We start from the raw sequence: 23,058 nt of genomic DNA on the forward strand, positions 1-23,058 counted from the left end.
AACTAAGACCCCGTGCAACCAAATAAATAAATAAATATTAAAAAAAAAGTGTTCGATCATCTCATTAGATGCAGAAAAAGCATTTGACAAAATTCAACAACCATTATGATAAAAATTCTCAACAAAGTGAGTATAGAGGGAACATACCTCAACATAATAAAGGCTATACATGGCAAGCCCACAGCTATGAACAATGAAAAGCCAAAAGCTTTTCCTCTAAGAGGAACAAGACAAGGATGCCCACTCTTGCCACTTTTATTCAACATAGTACTGCAAGTCCTAGCCAGAACAATTAGGCAAGAAAAAGAAATAAAAGGCACCCAAATTGAAAAGGAAGAAGCAAACCTGTCATTATTTGCAGATGATACACAGAAAACCCAAAGACCACCAAAAAATTCTTAGAATAAGTGAATTCAGCAAAGTTTCAGGACACAAAATCTATACACAAAAAGTCTATTGCATTTCTATACACTAATAATGAACTATCATAAAGAGAAATTAAGAAAACAATCCCATTTATAATCACATCAAAAATAATAAAATACTTAGGAATAAATTTCACCACAAAAGTGAAAGGTCTGTACACTGAAAACTCTAAGACACTGACAAAAGAAACTGAAGACACAAACAAAAGGAAAGATATTCATGCTCATGGACTGGAAGAATTAATATTGTTAAAATGCCCATACTATCCAAGCAATATACAGGTTCAATGCAATCCCTATCAAAATTCCAATAGCATTTTTTCACAAAAAGAACGAACATTCCTAAAATTCACAAAAGACCCCGAATAGCCAATGCAATCTTGAGAAAGAACAAAGCTGGAGCATCATGCTCCCTGATTTCAAACTATAGTACAAAGCTACAGTAATCAAAATAGTATGGTATTGGCATAAAAACACACACATATATCAATGAAAGAGAGCCCAAAATAAACCCCTGCATATATGGTTAATTAATTTATGACAAGACTATACAATGGGGGAAAGGACAGTCTCCTCCATAAATGGTGTTGGGAAAAACAGGACAACCACATGCAAAAGAATAAAACTGGACCACTATCTTCTACCACATACAAATATTAACTCAAAATGAATTAAAAACTTGAATGTAAGACCTGAAACCATAAAACTCTTTAGGAAAAAACATAGGCAGTAAGCTCCCTGACATCCATACTGGTGACTTTTTTTGGATCTGACATCAAAAGCAAAGGCAGCAAAAGCAAAAATAAACAAGTGGGACTATATCAAACTAAAAAGCTTCTGCACAACAAAGAAAATCATCCACAGAATGAAAAGGCAAGCTACTGAATAGGAGAAAATATTTACAAATCATATATCTGATAAGGAGTTAATATCCAAAATACATAAAGAACTCATACAACTCAAAAGCAAAACCCCACACAATTCAATTTAAAAATGTCAGAAGATCTGAATAGATATTTTTCCAAAGAAGACATACAGATGGCCAAATGATACATGAAAAGAGGTGGAACAACACTAATCTGTATCCATGGATACAGAGGGCCAGTCATATGTGGAATCTTAAAACAAAACAAAAGCCCACCAAACTTACAGAGAACAAACTGGTGGTTACCAACGGTGAGGGGAGGGTGGGTTAAGGGGGTCAAATGCGTGAAGGGGGTCAAAAGGTACAAACTTTCAGTTATAAAATAAATAAGTCATGGGGATGAAAGGTACAGCATGGTGACTACAGTTAATATATTACATATTTGAAAGTTGCTAAGAAAGTAAAAGTTCTCATCACAAGAAAAAAATTCTGGGACTTCCCTGGTGGTCCAGTGGCTAAGACTCCACGCTCCCAATGCAGGGGGCCCAGGTTTGATCCCTGGTCAGGGAACTGGATCCCACATGCCGCAACTAAAGATCCCACATGCCACAACTAAAGATCCTGCACGTTGCAACGAAGACCCCACACACGGCAACAAAGATCCCATGTGCCGCAACTAAGACCTGGCACAGCCAAATAAATAAATAAGAAAAAAATTCTGTAATTATGTATGGTGATGGATGTTAACTAGATTTACTGTGGTGATCATTTTGCAGTATATATAAATATCAAATCATTATGTTGTACACCTGAAACTAATATAATGTTATATGTCAATTATACCTTTTTTTTTTTTTAAAGGAGTAAAAGCAATATAGTGGAGCAAAGATAATCTTTTCAACAAATAGTGCTGGGACAACTAGAAATCCATACGCAAAAAAGTGAATTTAGATAAAGACTTTAAATCCTTTGCAAAAACTAACTCAAAATGGATCACACACATATATGTGAAACACAAAACTATAAAACTCCCAGAAGATAACACAGGAAAAGACCCAGGTAATCTTAGGTTTGGCAATGACTTTAGAGACAACAACAAAGGCATAATCAATAAAAGAAATAATTGATAAGCTGGACTTCATTAAATAAAAACTTGTGTTCTGTGAAAGACAATGTCAAGAGAATGAGAAGGTCACCCATAGCCTGAGAAAAAGTATTTGCAAAAGACACATTTGATAAAGGACTGCTATCCAAAATACATAAAAAACTCAAAACTCAACAATAAGGAAACAACCCAATTAAAAAATAGGCCGAAGACCTTAACAGACATCTCGCCAAAGATATACAGATAGCACAAAAACATATAAAGAGATGCTGCACATCATGTCATCACGGAAATGCAAATTAAAACAACATACCACTACCCATCTATTCTATTGGCCAAACTCTGGATCACTGACAACACCAAATGCTGACAAGGGTGTGAAGCAACAGGAACTTTAATTCATTGCCAGTGGGAATGAAAAAATGGTAGAGCCAAGCTATAAGACAATTTGGCAGTTTCTTACAAAAATAAACATATTCTTACCATACGATCTAGCAACCATGCAGTTTGATATTTATCCAAAGGAGCTGAAAATTTACGTTCACACAAAAACCTGCACATGGATTTTTATAGCAGCTTTATCCATAACTGCCAAAACTTGGAAGCAACCAAGATATCCTTCAGTAGGTAAATGGATAAATAAACTGTGGTACGTCCAGACAATGGAATACTATTCAGTGCTAAAAAGAAATGAGGTATCAAGCCATGGAAAGACATGAAGGAACCTTAAATGCATGTTAAGTGAAAGATGGCAATCTGAAAAAGGCTACATACTGTATGATTCCAACTATATGGCTCTCTGGAAAAGGCATAGCTATGGACATAGTAAAACGATCAGTGGTTGCCAGGAGTGGTGCGGGGGGGGAGGAAAGATGACTAGGTGGAGCACCGAGGATTTTTAGGGAAGTGAATATACTCTGTATGATAATGTAACGATAACTGTATGTCATTATACATTTATCCAAACCCATCAAATGTACAACACCAAGAGTGAACTCTAAGGTAAGCTGTGGACTTCGGGTGATTATGATGTATCATTGTAGGTTCATTAGTTGTAACAAATGTGCCACTCTGGTGGGGGATGTTCATAATGGGAAATGCTGTTTGTGTGGAGGCAGGGAGTATATGGGGAATCTCTGTACTGTCCTCTCAATTTTACTGTGAACTTAAAACTGCTCTAAAAAAACAGTCTTAAAATTGTTTTGGAAAACCACTAAGTAAAAGTAAATAGATTGTTGCAAGTTTATTCTCATAGAGTGCTCAGAAAAAGAGCCTGAAAAATTAAGCCTGAAGTAGAGTACTCATTGCTTATATTTCTATAAGACAGAAAAGCATGGCAAAGCAGAAAAGTCCAGCTTCTAAACAAGAACTGTAGTCTCTTTGACAGAGCTCCAATCCAATTATGCCCTAGCCACTGATTTTTCTATCACCACTTCCCCCCCTTTGTTTCAGAGACAGCAACCATGACCTTCTGTTCATGTGGTGTAGGAAGAAATTGCTTCCCAGAAAGGCTTTTAGCCCACTGCATTTTACTAGATAAAGAGAAAACAAAAAGCCATTCGACTCTGACAAGCTGATTCCTGTCTACAGAGGAGCAAAATGCCTCCCTCAGGACTACAAGGTACAATATGTTCAAACCTTTAACCACCGCTCTGCCATGAGCTACCACATATGTGCACACAACTCTCCTCTGAGCAGTCACATGCATAACTGAAAGTACAAGCCTCCATAAGGCCCTGTCTGGCTGTAGCTTCAAATGCATATAAGTAAAATAATGCTGAAATAAAGTCTCCCCTTCTCACTTTTGCAATTATTTAGGTAAAAATTAAAAGGGAAGAAAAGGAAAGGCTGAAGAGGGAATAGCTAAATTGTTGAACCTAACATGGTACCTTATAGAACATATTTAGACACCTAGACCCCTGAAAATTTTAGAGTAATTACTTCTATTGTTCCCTCCAAATACAGTCTAAGTGGACTACAGTCTCTTCCTTAATCCTAAGAAATGCCTGAAACTGAAGTATAATAAAACGACAAATGTCTGAAGTTATAAACATTAACACAGTGAAAAAAAATTAATGCACACAGATTGCCACTGTGTAAAAAAAATGATGCTAACTGAAGTGATAGATGTCTGTAATACTATCTGCCCACTCTGGTATTATACAGCTATCTCCACCCACACACCACAACAGATCTTTAAAATTACCTCAACAATCTTTTCACTTGAGTCAAATAACTTATGGTAGTGAAAGATTTTTTTGTTTGTGTTGCTATTGTTGTTTTGGTTAGTAAGCTTGAGAAGAGAGACACAAAAATGAGGTAACTGAGGCTAGCATTAAAATGTAGGGCCTTTTTCTTTTCATTTTTTAAAATAATCATCCATCCTATTAGGCTGTCACTGTCTACCTGATAACCTCTTCGGAGCCAAGTTTGTAGTTTCTGTTTGATAGGTTGCTGCCCTGAATCACCTTTTCTTTGTATTTACAGTTTTTCAGAAACTCCTGGCTGGACACACACACACACACACACATACACAACTAACTGGCTTGTCAGAGGCATCCAACAAAATAAACAAATGAGATCTTTGGACATCCAGAGTAATCATTTTGATAGCTTGTGACCTTGTCCAATAAGGTATTCTTAGCTCTGAAGCCAAGAATTTGACTTCACGGTCAAAGGTAGGAAAGACAAGGCTCTAGTCAGATACTTCCTACAGCTGAACGCAGAGTTAGTTTCACATAGTCCATGGTTATATACTGAATCATTATTAGAATCAAGAAGGAAATGTATATTTTCAGCAACTTTCCGGTAAAGGATAAAGACATTCAGACAAACATACAAAGAATCCCTTTACTAAAAATGTCAACTATAAGACTCTCCAGGGACAGTAATGGAGATGCCTCAAAAAACTAAAACTAGAACTACCATATGACCCAGCAATCCCACTACTGGGCATATACCCTGAGAAAACCATAATTCAAAAACAGTCATGTACCACAGTGTTCACTGTGGCTCTATTTACAATAGCCAAGACATGGAAGCAACCTAAGTGTCCATCAACACATGAATGGATAAAGAAGATGTGGCACATACATACAATGGAATATTACTCAGCCATAAAAAGAAACGAAACTGAGTTATTTGTAGTGAGGTGGATGGACCTAGAGACTGTCATACAGAGTGAAGTAAGTCAGAAAGAAAGACAAATACCGTATGCTAACACATATATATGGAATCTAAAAAAAAAAAAAAATGGTTCTGAAGAACCTAGGGGCAGGACAGGAATAAAGACGCAGACATAGAGAATGGACTTGAGGACACAGGGAGGGGGAAGGGGAAGCTGGGACAAAGTGAGAGTGGCATGGACATATATACACTACCAAATGTAAAATAGATAGCTAGTGGGAATAGCATAGGGAGATCAGCTGGGTGTTTTGTGTCCACCTAGAGAGGTGGGATAGGTAGGGTGGGAGGGAGACGCGAGAGGGAGGAGATATGCGGATGTATGTATATGTATAGCCGATTCACTTTGTTATACAGCAGAAACTAACACACCATTGTAAAGCAATTATACTCCAATAAAGATGTTAAATAAATAAATAAATAAGACTCTCTGGGGGGCCTCCCTGGTGGCGCAGTGGTTAAGAACCTGCCTGCCAATGCAGGGGACATGGGTTCGATCCCTGGTCCAGGAAGGTCCCACATGCCGCAGAGCAACTAAGCCCGTGCACCACAACTACTGAGCCTGCACTCTAGAGCCCGCAAGCCACAACTACTGAGCCCGTGTGCTGCAATTACTGAAGCCCGCATGCCTAGAGCCCGTGCTCTGCAACAAGAGAAGCCACCACAATGAGAAGCCCGTGCACCACAACAAAGAGTAGCCCCCTCTGGCCGCAACTAGAGAAAGCCCACCCGTAGCAATGAAGACCCAACGCAGCCAAAAACTAATTAATTAATTAATTTTAAAAAATACTCTCCGATCTCTTTTGATCCTTTATGTGTACTTCCACATGTTTTTCTCACAAATTATTTCAGAAAAATATTTCCATGTATCTACTTAGCCATATATTTCCACTTCCAATCATAAATGAAACGTCCATCGTATCAACACACCACAGTTCGTAAGAGAAAAGGAAAGAGCAGATATATGAAAGTGCTATGAAGTCAAAGAAGGAAAGATTGTGAGATCTGAGTGGAGAAGAATTCTATTATTTAACAGTTAAGACCCTCCATGCAGTCATACTTCCAAAAAGTCAGAGAATAAACAAGTTATCAATCATTGGGCAGATCATGTATCTCACTACACTGGTAACATACTCCGAATCATACCCTAATTCCACCTTAGTCACATTTCCTCTTGTTAACAATCAGTATGGCAGCCACAATAACAAAAGCCCCACTGCTACATGGTACTACATAAAGCAAGACACCCAGATACCATCCTTTGCATTTGGGAGCTTACAGGCATAAAACTAAGAGGAGGAAGAAGGGAGTATGAGTGAGGAAGAAGGGAATATGAGTCAGGAAGTGACCCAGTCTAGAATTCAAAAAGATGACAGCACAGTGTTTCTTTGGGCCTATTAGTGGAGAATGCTGAAACTATGATTTTTAGGTCACGGTTTTCTAGCTCTGTCTACATTTCTGGTTGGTCAAGAATTAGTTTTCCTTCCCATTTTAAAATCATGCCCCTACTACTAAACAGTGGTTGTTTACCTCACAAAGAGTTAGATACATCTCAGCAGCATTCCCAGGTACATAAAAAACATTATAGATTAATAAGGCTGAGGCAGTTGCAGAGATGGCTCTTTGTTTTAGTAAGAATTCTTATCTTTTTGTACAGGCAGAGCTCAGCTGTCGATCCAGCTCTCTCTGGTATGGCAGCCAGACGACTACCTACATCAGTAACAAACTATAGCTAGGACTTACTTAAATGATTGCATTTGGAGCAGTGCAAAAAAGCACTACTTATTCTTTTTTTTTTTCTTTCCCTGTGCTAGATGTGCATATTTACATGTGTATGGAGAAGAATAAGGAAGCAATTTATCCTAGTAGAAGTGCTGGTCTGAAGTGTGCCTGGGTTTGTATTACAGCTCCATCACAAAGTATTGTATGACCTTGTACAAGTTATTTAACCTCTCTGAGCCTTAGTTTTCTTATTTGTAAAACGGAGATAATATTATATCCTCCCTCAGGATTTCTAGGGTTAAATAAAATAATATCTGTAAACTATTTCTGCACAGTATATAAGAGCTCAGTTAGCTTTAGTTATTGTTGCTGTTGCTGCTGTTATTATTATTAGACATTGATAAAGTTAAACAATTTTCTTTGTTTTTGTTCTCTCCCTTTCCCCCCATATGATCCCCATATAATTTTCCTATACATTATATAAACACAACATTTCCTCTAAGTTGTAGATGTATGTATGCACACATAAGATGTTGGCCTGCACTAACTGCTGTTAATCCTGAACATTATGCTGTAGAGCCTACCCTAGGCTAGTGTTCATTTTTACCATAGAGTCAATTCAGTTCAACAAGTAAGGAAATTAAATTAGTGCTGAGGCCAAGACTGAAAGATTCTCATATGTAGTCAAATCTAAAAGATAAAGAGTCAGTATCTCTATGAAAAGAGATCTTACCCAATACCAGGGATTTAACATTCTAAGTAGATGGGAAACTTGAATCCCAGAACTAAAGAAATCAGGTCACTCCCTTTCCCCCATATTTTATCAGTCTAAAATTTCCATGGGAATTCCCTAGTGGTCCAGTGGTTAGGACTCCATGCTTTCACTGCCACGGGCGAGGGTTCAATCCCTGGTCGGGGAACTAACATCTCATAAGCCGTGCGGCACGGCCATAAAATAGTAATAATAAGTAAAATAAAATAAAATAAAATTTCCAAACCAGGACAAGGAGGGAATGTCTCTTTCTACCCTGTTAAGTTGTTTCTAGTGTTTACTGGTGCCCTTCTTAATTTATACTTCTCGGGAATTCCCTGGTGGTCCAGTGTTTAGGACTCGGCGCTTTCACTGCAGGGGCCAAGGTTCAATCCCTGGTCAGGGAACTAAGATTCCATAAGCCGTGCAGTGTGTCCAAAAAAAAAAAAAAAAAAAGATTTATACTTCTCAACTAGCATCTAGCAGAAGGAAGTTGAGATACCCCAAACAAACCTAACAAGTAAATCTGTTTATCTTTGACATCCTCATAAGTTGTCATGTCTCTTTGGCTTAGGGGCCATTCTACCTTAGCCAGTTCTCATCTACTAACCCCTAAACCCAAATAAAAACTTCTATTCCTTTATGTAGCCAATATTACATCTGTGGTTAAACTAATTTATACTAAAGTGTGAAAGATAGCTCCCATACTTTTCTAATAACATTAACTTACATGAATCTTTAATTAATGTAGAAGTACATTATTTAAATGTACTTCAACAACATTATTTAAATGTACTTCAACAAAGGAAAAGGGATCACAGGCTTTACTTCCTCTCACCTTGCCCAGCCCTAATACCTTGACTCCCCAGAAACAGCCCATTCAGTGTTCATCCTGTCCTTGTTCCCAGTACCTAAAACCAGTAAAACTGTCTCCAGGCAAGCCAAATCTTTTAACATCAGAGAGACTCCCAGTAGAGAAAAAAGGCTGGCCACATAAATCTCCCTAGATTTGATTCTTGTACTTTTAGAGAGACCTCAGAGCTGTGACCTCACGTCTTAATTTTCTCTCCCCCATTCTCCAGCTATTCCCAATCACATGGTTATCTGCTCATGACTTTAAAAAAATTAAAGAAATGCATGATTCTAACCATATGACATTCTGGAAAAGGCAAAACTATGAAGACAGTAAAAAGATCTGTGGTTACCAGGGGCTGAAGTGGGGTGGGGGATGCATAGGTGGAACAACGGGATTTTTAGGGCAGTGAAACTATTCTGTATGACATGGTAATGGAGGACACATGTTATACATTTGTCAAAACGCATAGAATGTACAACACAAAGAGTGAACCCTTATGTAAACTATGGACTTTAGTTAATAATAATGTATCAATATTAGCTCATCAGTTGTAACAAATCTACCACACTAATACAAGATGTGGCAGGCTGGAGGTACAACAAGGTAGGGGGTAGATGGGAACTCTTGGACTTTCAATTCTGTAAATATAAAACTGCTCTAAAAAAATAAAGTCTATTAATCTTTTTTAATTAGAGGAAACACTGGTTAATAATGCCCACCAGGTACAATGGCTAATAAGAGCCAAGATAAGCAGTACAAGAGGAAAGCAAAAAGTAAAAAGTTAAGACTATAAGCCTTGATCTCAGACTGGAGAGGACAATAACTAAGACAAGGAAAGAGACTTGAGGAAATGAGAGAAAGACAACTCTCGCAGCATTTTTATAGTGACTAGTGTGCAAAACACTAAAGCAAATGTTTTCTCCCTCAGAGAAAGAGAAGAGAAGCCAAGCTCATACGGGGCACTGAGATACTCAGCAGAAAAATCACCACCATTAAGCCTCTGGCATACTTACGAGTGTCACCCTGATGCCTCTCCCTGTGGCTAAGAAATCAGAGCTTGTCATTGTAACCAAGTCTGCAACCTGTGCTGGTGCCAATCTGTATAGTAGATTGAGGTATTTTTCAGAAAAATCAAGGGGTAATTGCCCAGTATCGAAAGAAGATCTGACCCTTGAGAGGAGAAAAGAGGCGTTCCTTTTGCCATTGGATGATCCTCTCTGGAATAACATAAATGGCTCTTAAGAGAGATTATATATCTGATAAGCAGAGCTGCAACTCTGACAGCCAATCTGCTGAATGCCGAACAGAGCACTCAGCTTTCTACAATGACTCAAAGGACAAGGTAAAGCTGCAGATTTATTCTGCTGACTTTCCTTGCAGAGCTACTCAAGTTTTTCAAAGGCAAAAAGGAAGAACTCTTTCCTTCCAACCCAGGGAATTGCAAATTCCACCTGGGATCTAAAGACAGAACTATGTTTGCTCCAAATCTGACATCATCGATGTGAACAAGAAGATTTAAAGCTGGAATGATGGCTGGCAATTTTAGTCTTTAGAGCAGAAGCTGGTTCAGCTCTTCAATCTGCCAGCAGAATCAGCAGCCACACGGGGCACATGGTGTGCCAGACTGGGAATGGGCTAATTTCACAAAATTCATTCTCATTCTCTGTGTACTTTCACATGACAATTGCAAATAGTCCAGATTCTTACCAAATCACAATCTTAGGTAGCATATTTCACTGCACAAAGAAATTTCAAAGTAAAAACACAAAGACACCATTACAAAGAGATAAATCCCAAAGCTTCCATCTTTTCTCCATGATGCTTTCTTTCCTCCTTGAAATCCTTTCCTTAACCTGTTAATTTTATGAGAAGACGTAAAAAGCAAAATCTGTCTACAATAAACTATAAATAGCAGCATTTCTGCCTCACAATTTGTATGTCACTTCTTCAAGATGAGATTTTGAACGAGAAAAGCTTTCTATACCTCCGAACTCGAATATAACAGCCACATGCTATGATTTATAGGACAGTTCTTCTGTGGTTAAATAGATTCAACCATCAACAGACAAAAGAAAAACTAGGCTTGAGAGTTAAAAGATACCCAATTTGTTTAAAACCTTTTTTTATGTTATCTTATGATAAACAAAGACTAAGAAACACTAACATTTAGAGGGAGTCAGTTTTATTTTTATTTTTAAAAACATGCATTACTGTACTGAGCAAGTACCCTGGAATAGGTACTGGAGGAAGGGGATTAATAATAACAAAATATAGCACAGAAAATTATAAGCAGGCTAAACCAGAATAATATTTTTTCCCCAAAACAAAATACCCCTTTTTAGAAAAATGAAGGAAAAGAGGAAAAAAAAAAAGTTTTGCTCTATAAATAATACTATCAAATGATCAATTACATGTCTTAAATTTTTAGACATAACCCAAAGTCTAAAATATAGCTAACTGAAATTTAGCTAAGTGTTTACTAACACTTGCAACTGTAACCCTTTTAAAGGGATTTACCGTTTAGTTATAAAGACAATTAAGACTGAAACCTGGCTCTGACCAAACTCCAGCTGAAGGTGCTTTTCTTGTATTATAAAGTCCAATTTAAAAGGGGCATTTTGTTTTATTTAAGTCACTAGCATATGGTTAAAAAACTTAAGTTTGCCCTGTTACATCCTTTGAGCAGAACATTTAAGTTCTCTTTCTTCTCCTATGAAAGAGCATCCAGAGAGCATCTCTTGCACCGTGTTCGTAATGCACAATTTATCGGCATTTCGTTTCCTTTCTAAATGGCCGGGAGGGAAGAAGAGCTCCGTAGCCACTGTGTGTGGTTAGTAATGGCGCTTTTACTTGTCATTGTACAAAGCCTGTTAAATATTTACAACACAGCAATATCTAGTCCTAAACACCCAGTTGTGAGTTTGAATTTTTTTAGAAATAAATCTATGACAAGTTTTCCCCAGCAAAACGCCAGAAGACTCTCCTAACAGCTTCAAGAGACCCAGCGGGTCCAGAGGAGCAGTTATAGGCCATCTGGTGATTACTTATTATTATTTATACAGCAGTGTAGATGTACACACAGATGTGTTATGAATCCACATACAGAGTAGGCCTTAACAAGGGCTTCAGACAAAACACGACTGCTGAGCAAGTCAATCTGCATTAAAGAAACATGCTAACCAGACAGAGGGAGCACAGTGGCTGTGCTTCAATTTGCCGCATTAGCTGGAAGAGTTTTTGATAAAAGAACAAAGAATTCTATGTAATAATGACAATATCTTGTAAGTTAACAACCTAGTTATATGTACATGGTTTTGCAGGGGTGGCAAAAGAGGGATTAATGAAGGACAGGCTCTCATATCCAGAAGGCGGTTTATAAACTCAGCAGTTTGTAAAAGAAGGGACTAGGAAAGAGGCCCTTCTCCTGACTTAGGATGAACTGAGATACAAAGACAGAGGATTTTTTTTTCTGTCAGGAATGTTCTGAGAACAGTTTCTGGGCTCCCATACCAAATATTAAGTCATATCCAAGGAAAACAAGAGTGAGTAACTGAAAATTTTCACCTTAATTTCTTGGGTATAGCTCCAATTAGGTTCATACGGCCTTTTTTTTTTTGGCAGACTGGAGCTTGGATGCTTTTAACCTACTATGCTCTTAGTAACGTAATAATAAATATAACACAAAAAACTAAAATAACCAACCACTTGTTTCTAAGAGTAAATGTCAAGAGTGCCAGATCTGACATTAAAAAAACTTGGGTTTAATTCCTTGCTCGTAACATGTCTACATTTTTTATCCCAGTCCCAGTTTTTTTCTTTACTATGCATAACAGTGGTCTACTGCTATTACAAGATTACATAAAACTGCAGCATACTTAAAGTGGACTGAAAGTTATTTCAAAATCAACATATTATTATTACAAAAAACAAGGTTAGCATTTGGCCTAATTGTGTATAAGGCAGTGTATCTTCAGCTGCCTGACAGCATGCAGGCACTCTTACCAGATGGGAACTGGATTAATTATTGAATGAAATATGAATTATTAAATAAAATTTTGAATTTTATTTATTTATTATTTTTTCTTCGGTACGCGGGCCTCTCACTGTTGTGGCCTCTCCCGTTGTGGAGCACAGGCTCCAGACGCGCAGGCTCAGCGGCCATGGCTCACAGGCCCAGCCGCTCCGCAGCATGTGGGATCTTCCCAGACCGGGGCACGAACCCGTGTCCCCTGCATCGGCAGGCGGACTCTCATCCACTGCGCCACCAGGGAAGCCCAAAAATTTGAATTTTTTTAAAACTCTTGGCAGGCGGTGAGAAAGAAAGGCTTATTTGTTTGCCTGAAATTGTTTTCACCTGTTGAAGCATGTAAAGATAGCACATATCACAGCACATATCACCACAAGTGGTGTTTATGTACCAGAGCCATTTTTTCCTATGTTATTCTCCAATTCAAGATGCTCCCCTAACATAAAGAATTAGTAATCAACACCAGCCATTCTTCCTTGCTTTTCTTTTGTGCCAATGCCAGTTAATAGGAAAACTTGCCAAAGGGACAGAACTAACAATCCAGAGTCCCACAGTACCAGTAGAGCCTATTTCCTGGGAGGGCTGGGATAACAGGAATAATCTCTATAGATTTGTGTTACATAGGCAATAAAATATACACCTTTGCAGCATGCCAGCATTTAACCAATCATAGAAGCTATTTGTTGCCTCATATATTACAAAGCAATAGAGATTTAAGGGATAATGTTCATGGAGGCAGAGGATACGAAGCAATAAACAGCACTGGAGGTTGGTTAAATGCCAAGTGAAGCCAGGACTACAGCACCATAAACATTATTCCTATTATATGACAAGATAAGGATGTAAAGAAGCTGCCCTCCATCCCACCACAACTAGGGCTCTACTGCTACCCTGGCCTTCGGAAGGGAAAGCAGGCTCCGGAGGTCTTTGAACTAGTTATACGTGTCGTGTCTCAGAAAGATATGAACAGAACATCAACCTGTACCTAAATGTTCTCTGGGAGAAGAAAAGATCTGGTAGTAGATATCCTCGGTGGGGGTGGGGTGGGGATAGAATAACAGCACCTCAGCATCACAATGGGTAGAGAAACAATCAAAGGATTTTTCCTTAAAAGGACAGAGTCGATACACAGTGGTTATGACAGAAACCTTTCTCAAAAATGGCTAATAATGGGATGATACTACCCATGAATAGTACCTTCTCAGAGGAAATGTGTTCCTGTTCTTAAGGAAATAGACATTCTAAGTAAGAAGCTTATACAACCAGCTTCTGCTCAAAGACTTGATGGTGGTAACCAGGACTACTTAAATCTGCATAATTCATACTGCAAACTAGCATCATGGGCCTGAAAGGGAGGTATAGGAATATGGAAATTGTTGACTCCTGGTAATAAAGATTGGACGAGGAATTCCCTGGCAGTCCAGTGGTTAGGACTTTGAGCTTCCACTGCAGGGGGCACGGGTTCGATCCCTGGCTGGGGAACTAAGATCCCACAGGCAGTGCTGTGCGGCCAAAAAAAAAAAAAAGGTACAAATTTCCAAAAAAACATTTTAAGGGAATTCCCTGGTGGTCCAGTGGTTAGGACTCCATGCTGTCACTGCTGAGGGCCCGGGTTCAATCCCTGGTCACGGAACTAAAATCCCACAAGCTTGGAGGCATGGCCAAAAAAAAAAAAAAGGACAAAAGGCATCCAAAAGGTAAGATATCGAACTGTATCCACATGAAGTAACAACTCAAATTCAAGATTACTGACACACAGTAATTTTTCCTGCTTCCACATGCAACAGAACTTTATAATCCACCTTCAAGTAAAAGTGCCCCCCAAGCATTAAAAACTTACAAGACTTCCTAGATTCAGCACCAAACTGTATTTCTAATATTTTAATAACACAGAGGCAAAGCTATTTTATAGTTACAATGTTTTTTAAATAGATGCTATCTTATAAATATTTCTGAAACCCATACAACTCAAATTCAACCAGCGCTTTACCACAGGGTATCTGGGGCTCTGCTGCCTTAACACTAACCCATTCTCCAGAAGCAGCTCTATTAACTATTCCTGCTACCACATTCTGTAAAGAAATATTAGCAGGAATATTACTTTCCCTGAGTTCCTCTTCATGAGGGTGATGAGGCCTCAAGAGAAACAGAGACTCAACAGGAGAATAGGAATAAGTTAGCTCAAAAAACCCTATCACCTGTCTTTTCAGATAAGAATGCAAAGAACACAAACTTCAGCAGCCATCTTTTTTTAAAAAGTACATGTAGCATATTTAGAACTCAGCTGTGTCACATCAGACTTACTGTTGGGAAGTGGATCATGAACAGAATCCAAAAATAACAGCCATTAAAGACCTAGCAACCAAAACATGTTTACGTATCCATTGAAAGCCCGGTGGTTTTGATTATATGGTGCAGCGCATAATCCACTAGTCTATTTTAGGTGAATTTTCCTTTCACCTCCCCTTAATATTATGGCATAAGATGATTTCTGAATTTAAGGGTACACAGGGTAAAATCTGGGCAGAGAACAGATATTTAAATAATACAAGATTCCTACAGTTTTTGTTGGTTGGTTTTTTTATGGATCAGTCTCTTGAATTATAATTTGCTTTCATTCCTTCTTCCTCTAACTGGTAGAAGCCACTGATTTTTGAGACTTCTATGGCTGCTGAGTTCTAAACATGCCTTGCAAAAATGATCGTGGTCCTTATTACCCCTCCTGGGACTTACATGGCCTTTTTATTATTCTACCATTTCTGGAGTAATCAATGAATCAGTGACAACTGATTATAAATAGGCTTGAAGGCCTCAAAGTGGCTCCAGAATGAAACCATTTTCAAGGTAATAAGGAAGTTGGGACGACAGGCCAAGGGTAGTTCACTTTACCAAATTTATCTTCTCTGTCAGATTTTCACTATTTCATATAACATAAAGCAATCATAGTAAATCTTGTAGAGATCCCACTCTAGAGTTATTTGTTACTAGATATTGGGAGAAACCTGAAAGGAGACTAAATATAACTAAAGAACTACAATCTCGGGACTTCCTTGATGGCGCAGTGGATAAGACTCCGTGTTCCCAATGCAGGGGGCCTGGGTTTAATCCCTGGTCAGGGAACTAGATCCCACATGCATGCCACAACTAAGAGTTCGCATGCCACAAGTAAGGAGCCCACCTGCAGCAACTAAGACCCAGTGCAACCAAATAAATAAATAAGCAAGTAAATAAATATTAAAAGAACTACAATCTCACCTGACCATAAAGTTTTGACAGGCAAAGCAGGTAAAAGGATGAATCATGCTACCTCAAAGCCTTAAGTTGTAGCTTTTTATCCTTTTTTCTATGAAACAGGTAACTTGAATCCAAAAGAAGGTAGCAATCTCCCTCAGTTCCACACTCATTGAGGGAAAAAAAAGCTCAGGATCTATGCCAGAGGTTATAATGAATCCTAATGACCAATTCAGAAATGGGAGGGAAAAGTAGGGGAAGGAAAAGGCTTATGGTAAACAGAACCCAACAATACAAGAAGGACCCAAAGTAAAAATCCCTGTTTTCCTACCTCTAGTCCAAAATAATGCAAAACAAAAACAAAGAAACAAACACAAAGCCCTTCTGGGATCTCACAAATCTCAGTGAAAACTACTTTTTTCTGATGAGATAGCCTGAAGAAACCCTACTGATATATTTTCTTTCTCAGAAAGCTTAAGAGATGATTTTCCTATGTATTCCTTTATTTTTACCATCCATTTTTATTTATTTAACTCCTTGTCTGGGTAGTCTTAAGCATACAATACATAAGAGGGGCACTGAGCAGCTTAAACAATAAGTGAAGAAAAATAAATCCTTTCACCAAAAGTGCAGATTCTTTAAAGTAAGTGAGATAAGTAAAAAGGGTACCGCGTAACTATTATGGGAGTCACAGTAAGCACTATAATCAACAAATTCACACACAAAAATTTGGAGGAATCAGATTCAGGTATGTACTCCCATAAAGCTGTCTGAAAACAAATTTACTCTATTTTCCCAAGTGGCTTCTATTGTAAAAAAATATATATACACACATACACACATACACACACACACACACACACACACAAACCACATGAGGAAAACATGCAGTCAACAAACAATACAGTTGAAAGCTTTGACAAGGAAGGAAATAAACTCTACAATGCTAAATACTTCAGAATTGGCTTTTTTAGTCTTTTATGAAATTTTCAGCATTTACTGGAATTTGGAGTCATCCTTCTGCCCATTCCTTGTCACCAACCCTATTTGTCTCTCAAATTCCAATTCTTAGGAATCTCTGGAACTTAACTCTCTTCTTTTTATACTTCTCTAAGTATTTACAATGTTTAATAGAACTAGTCTGCAATCTCACATACTACCAGTAAGTGTCACTGGACAGTCACATGACATATTCCTAACTGAAAAGAAATTCAACCCTTCAGGCTCCATAAAATCAACTGTTGAAGGCAAATAAAACTCTCTTGAATAAAACTTTCTTTGTATTCCTTTCTTCATCCTTTGTGGAACATGGCAGAATGGGAGGATCTAGGAATAAGTGTTAAGAAGGTACAAAATGAAAAAAAAAAAAGGCAGTTTCAACAAAATTATTTAAAAAGTACATGATGAAAAATATTTGACACAATGTATACGCATACAAACAATAACATGGCAGCTAACACACAGAACAAGGCATTTAATGGTGTCAGACAGGGAAAATGGCTGAGAAAACTTGTAGCTGATACACTGCTGTGAGATCTCGGATTCTATGTTGGATTTGTCCTTCCTAGACAGGTATTTGCCTTAGCTGCTAACAATGATTTTCTTGATCAACAGTCAAAAGAAACTTTTTCTTATCTAGAAAATCCAAAATAGACTCTGGCAAATTGAGGTTCAAAATGAATGGGTGCATTTTCAGCTTCCTATCCAAATATGTTGAGCAGACTTTTACATCCATGAAGGTTGAAGAAAGGATATTTCTAAACTTGCTTTGTATTTAAATAAATAGCTTTAGAAAGGAGGCGAGAGCAACATGTATTCCTCAACACTGTGTGTTGCGAAACAAACACCAGCAGAATAACAATATGAAAGACAGCAAGGCAGATTTCATTACGGTAGAGTGTCTACATTTCCTCATAACTTGGATTTACACACTACAAATCCTCTGATCTGATTACCTCCAGTGATCACGTAAAACACTGGCTTTAAACTCTTTGCCTCAGTGATAAAACAGCCACTTTGATTCACAACGAGACATTCACAATAAAGTATATTGTAAACGTACCTGTCCACAGCCCGGGGCATTGCACACAAACGGTCTGTCGTCTCCCATATTTCATATAGCAGAGCGGAGCTGAGGAGGGGGAGGTAGGGGGAAAAGTTATGTTAAATACGTTGGAGTTAAAAAAAAAAAAAAGTGCTTCAAAAATATCGAGCCTAGAAACAGGTGTTCCAAGAATGCCGTCTATCAAAGCTGTAAACACAGGCTACTTTGGGGAGACCCATTAGACAGGTGGCATACGATCTACTGTGCCTCGGTTGAAACTTTTAATTAGAAAAATTTAAACCTAAAGAGTCAAGGAATTTCAAGCCTTCTACTAGATTTTTCCCTCTTTCTGCTACAGTATATAACACACTTCTCCAGTATGCTGAATTACAACCAGTGCAGTTCCCTATGTCAATAAATCCACTGAACGCTCGATGCGGAAGCCATATTTCTGAACTAGAGAAGACCAAAATTTGTCATTTAATTAATTAAGGGATTATAGGAGGGGTGCTCCATTTTACAGGGCCATAATCTGGCTCCCTGGTGTATAAACAATGAGACTGTTGGCAAGGGCCGTTTATCCCAGATTATTGCCAAAGAAAACAAAGCACCCATCCTATTGGGCTACATGGGAAATGATTTTCATTAATAAAAAAATAAAAATAAAACCCTTCTCTCCCCACGGGGAGCCTCCTTCTCCCCCCACCAATCGTCGGTGGCAAATGGAGAAATATCGGTGCCCTTCCCCCCGATTCTATTTATGGCTAGGTTTTTAAAAGCAGCAATAAAACAAATGTCGACTCTTTGGGGGTTTACTGGGTGAATATGTTCCGGCTGTTTGTGCTGCTCTCGGCCAGAGTTCTTGGGCTGCTCTGTTGCAGCCAACAGATGTGTGCTGCTGCAGGGGATAAAAGAAATGGCACTAAAAGGCATCACCATCCATCCTCTCCGTTTCTCTTTAGAATTTAACAGGGTTTATACTGTTGTTGTTTTTTAATTATTGAAGCTAAACTTTTGAAATGTTGATCAAAATTCTTTGTCAAAGAACAATAACTCCAAATGAATGTGTTGGGGAAATTTCTCATATCCCAACTAGGAATAAAAATAGAGGTGGAGATGGATAAGGATTAGAAATGCAAATCATAGTAAAAATATTCCTAAAAGATACAGAGTATTTTGAAAGAGTGAAAGAGAAAAAAGGGGGGGGGGTCACAAAAATAGTCTTTATAAAATAAACTCCTAAAGGACATTTTTCAAACATCCTTCTACAAGACAGAAAGCTGTATGAAAGAATACGAAGAAGGGAAGATGAAAGAGGAAGAACTACAATTTGAATATGCGTAGAAACGACTTCAGAACTATAACCAAATTTCGAATTTTCATCTTGGAGATAAACCAAAATGTCAGGTTAACCTCAGTCAGATCTACGTCAAAATAAATATTAAAGTGCTAGACCAAATCTGGCAATCAGAAAACCATGCCTAAAACTCAGAGGGCAGTGGTAACATCTCTCCTACTCTCTTAAGACTCACTCTAGGGTTGGAAACCCGTATTTCTGGTAGTCTGATCAGTAATTCCACAACTAATCGCTGTTTAAAATTGTGGGGTGCCCCGTAAAATACAAAGGGCTTCTTAGCAATCCTTCATTGTGATAGGAACAGGGTCTGACTAGGAAGGAAACTGATGCTGCAGCACTGCTGTAATGGAAGAGAGCCTGTATGTACATAGGTGTACACAGATTTATATCACATTTAGCCAGGATAAATTGCTTCAATAAATTCTGTTCCTGGGAGAGGCCAGCTCAAGCTGATGCTTGGTACTGGGAAAATGAGAGCTTTATTCTTCACACAGCCCCAGGACAAGGAGGTCTTCTGGTTTGTTCGTTTGTTTTAAATACACTTCCTAGAACTACAACACAGTGCAAAAAATAAATACAAATATACAACAGTAAATAAATGCAAAGACCAATGCCATTATGGCTGAAAACTCAGAACATTTCTGGAAAGCAACTGATCTCTGGAAAAATTCCTAACAACTGCTGTGCTGGAGGTAATTTTACATCCTAGTCCCAGAACCTGCTTTTCTAATAAAATCACTAAATGAGAATTTTATTTCAACAAGATCCTCTAACCTATTTTCAATCAGGAAGTAACCTACAAGGGATAGAGCAGATGTAACATAAGCAGGCAGGATTCCTTATTTTTACCTTAATTATGTTTTTTGAGGCTAAGTTTTCTCAGTTTTCTACCGATTTAGAGGAGGAAAAGGGTCTTGGCTGAGAAGTGGGGCAGCACTGGTAGAGAAAGTTGATTAAATAAATTCTGGAATGGTTTTCCTCAAACCACAGAATTCAAAATTTAACTTGGTTTTGCACAATCACATCACAATTTATGGCTTCCAAATTTTATTTCATTGCTAGGAAATAGAGATGAAAAATCAAGACTTTCTAAAAGCAGAAAAAAAGGCAAAAATAAGTTTTGGGGAAGAGAATTAAAATGTAACAGAACCAAGCATTTTCATGGCTCTTAAATATTCAAATCTGTCGGTCACTAACTAGGATTTCCTGCTTCCTTCCGATTTTGCTGCCTTTTGTTTTGCCATTTTCACTGAAGAGAGATCACAATGGGAGGAAGAAGGCCCTCTTTCTTAAATACCTACAATTATTCTTTTTTTTTTGGCCCCAACCGCGTGGCACGCGGGATCTTAGCTCCCCACCCAGATCGAACCCACGCCCCCTGCATTGGAAGCGTGGAGTCTTAACCACTGGACCACCAGGGAAGTCCCCCTACAATTATTCTTCAATCATTCCCTCAATCTCTTGCTCCTTTTCATTTCCATCATTCTTGCTTTTAACTTTAAAGTGATGTCTTTTTTAAAAATGAAATATTTAACAATAATGATCTGTCTCCTCACTTAAAAAGAATTTCCAGTTAACATCATTCTAAAAATTTCTTTCATTCCCAGTCTGCTGTATCAATTGCTACATATAAAGAATGCCATTGCTTATTTCTATTTGATACTTAAAACTAACCTCTGATAATGAGAGGTCAAACTGATGCCTCCTCAAAAACAAATAGCAACACATTTCTGTAGTATAAAGACTGAGACAAAAGGTGAAATCTTGAATAATGATACTGCCATTCACTAGAATTTAACTCACAGCCCATTTGTAACTGTACTGCTTGACAGGTAGATCACGTGTCCAGGCACGGCATTCAAGTCTGTCATCTGTTTCTCAATCTATTCTTCAGGATGAAACTCAAGCATTCTTTAGAACTAAGCAATAAATGACAGACAAGGGGATACACATATTTAGAGACATTTCCAAAAGAAAGTGAAACGCTCTCAGTGGTGATCTTAGAACAGGAAAACAAAGATGCATAAAAAGGCTGTCCTATGGGCCAAGGAAAAGGCTCATGTGCTCAGAATGCATGAATGATAACAATTGGTATTCATTTAAAAGAGAGAAAGTTATCTGAATGCTGGCAGAAAAGTGAAGAAAATCCAAGGTTTAGAGAATGATTTTAATAATTGGGGTAATTTCATAGAATCTTACTTTTTTTTTTTTTTTTTTTTGCGGTACGAGGGCTTCTCACTGTTGTGGCCTCTCCCGTTGCGGAGCACAGGCTCCGGACGCGCAAGCTCAGCAGCCATGGCTCACGGGCCCAGCCGCTCCGCGGTGTGTGGGATCTTCCTGGACCGGGGCACGAACCCGTGTCCCCTGCATCGGCAGGCGGACTCTCAACCACTGTGCCGACAGGGAAGCCCCATAGAATCTTTCTTAAATAGTTTTGTCAGAGCCAGAAGTATATCCTAAAATGGTCAATGTGCAAATAAGAAAACTGATTCTCTGATTCTGTGTGTATACATATGTATATCTATCTATTTTTTTTTTAATGGAATGAGGATGGAGTCTGCCACTGAGGTCTACAAAAAGTCAGTTCTCTGGACCTGGCGTAATATAATTATTTCTTTAGTAACCAACTGATGTTATTAAGATGGCCCAACGTAAGGTAAGGAATAAAAGCCATGTATCAATATAAACACATCCAACGGCCTGTTTGCAGGTTCCTAATAACAAAAAGCAGATATTGCTAAGTATAAAAAAATGAGAAGGGCATATACACCATAAATATCAAAGATTCATGAAAATCTAGAAGGGGTTCAAACTAGCTATCATTTATTCATTCAAAAGCATTACTAAAGAACTACTAAGTGCCAGGCAAAGCGGACACAAAAATAAAGACAATAGTCTTTTGCAAAAAAAGAATCTTTCTCTCAACTGTGTCAAAGAAAACCAGAGCTGGACAGTAGTTAAAGCAGTAAAAAATGGATTTTATTCAGGACTATTGCAATAGTGGCTAAGAGATCTCAGTATATAAACCAGGCTCAGTTTTGAATACACCATGGGCCAGTGGGAATTAACAGCCAAGGACCAGGGTGGAGTTCAGTGACTAGAAAATTACTAAGAGGAAACATAAGGGGTAAAGGGGATTCTGGTTAAACTAACCTAACAAGATTCTTGCTGATGACAGGCCAGGGTGATGAGACATCACCTGAGGGATGGTAGAGGATGAAGAACCTAATCAGATATGCGAGAGAACAGATACTGAGGGTGGGGGGCTCTTGCTAAACTGACTTAGCAGGGTTCTTGCTGAAATTCAGTTTTACAAGGAAGTACACAGATAAGCCTAAAAGAAGGTTCAGGAGCCTGACTAAAGTTTGGTCGGGAAAAGAATCCTTGTCATCTGGCATGAAAGATGCCAAGTAAGGGGTAAGAATGATGGCTTAATTTACAAGTTCAATTAGTCATAGGTTGATCAGTATACGTATTAGATCCCTTACTATT

The 23,058-nt window shown here is 38.3% G+C and overlaps 1 protein-coding gene across 3 annotated transcripts in view; it reads right to left on the reverse strand.

The window, feature by feature from the left end:
• The window catches only part of LOC132433732 (cyclic AMP-dependent transcription factor ATF-7), a 92,677-nt gene that overhangs the window by 55,799 nt on the left and 13,820 nt on the right, over positions 1–23,058 (reverse strand). For all 3 annotated transcript variants that reach the window (XR_009521201.1, XR_009521202.1, XM_060024896.1), the window contains exon 2: positions 18,228–18,296. Coding sequence is in view for 1 of the 3 variants with exons in the window: in XM_060024896.1 (XP_059880879.1) it covers positions 18,228–18,275 (48 nt within the window). In the remaining 2 variants the exon portion in view is untranslated. The remainder of the gene's footprint in view (positions 1–18,227; positions 18,297–23,058) is intronic.

This window comes from Delphinus delphis, chromosome 11 (assembly GCF_949987515.2).
Source record: "Delphinus delphis chromosome 11, mDelDel1.2, whole genome shotgun sequence".
Taxonomy (NCBI): domain Eukaryota; kingdom Metazoa; phylum Chordata; class Mammalia; order Artiodactyla; family Delphinidae; genus Delphinus; species Delphinus delphis.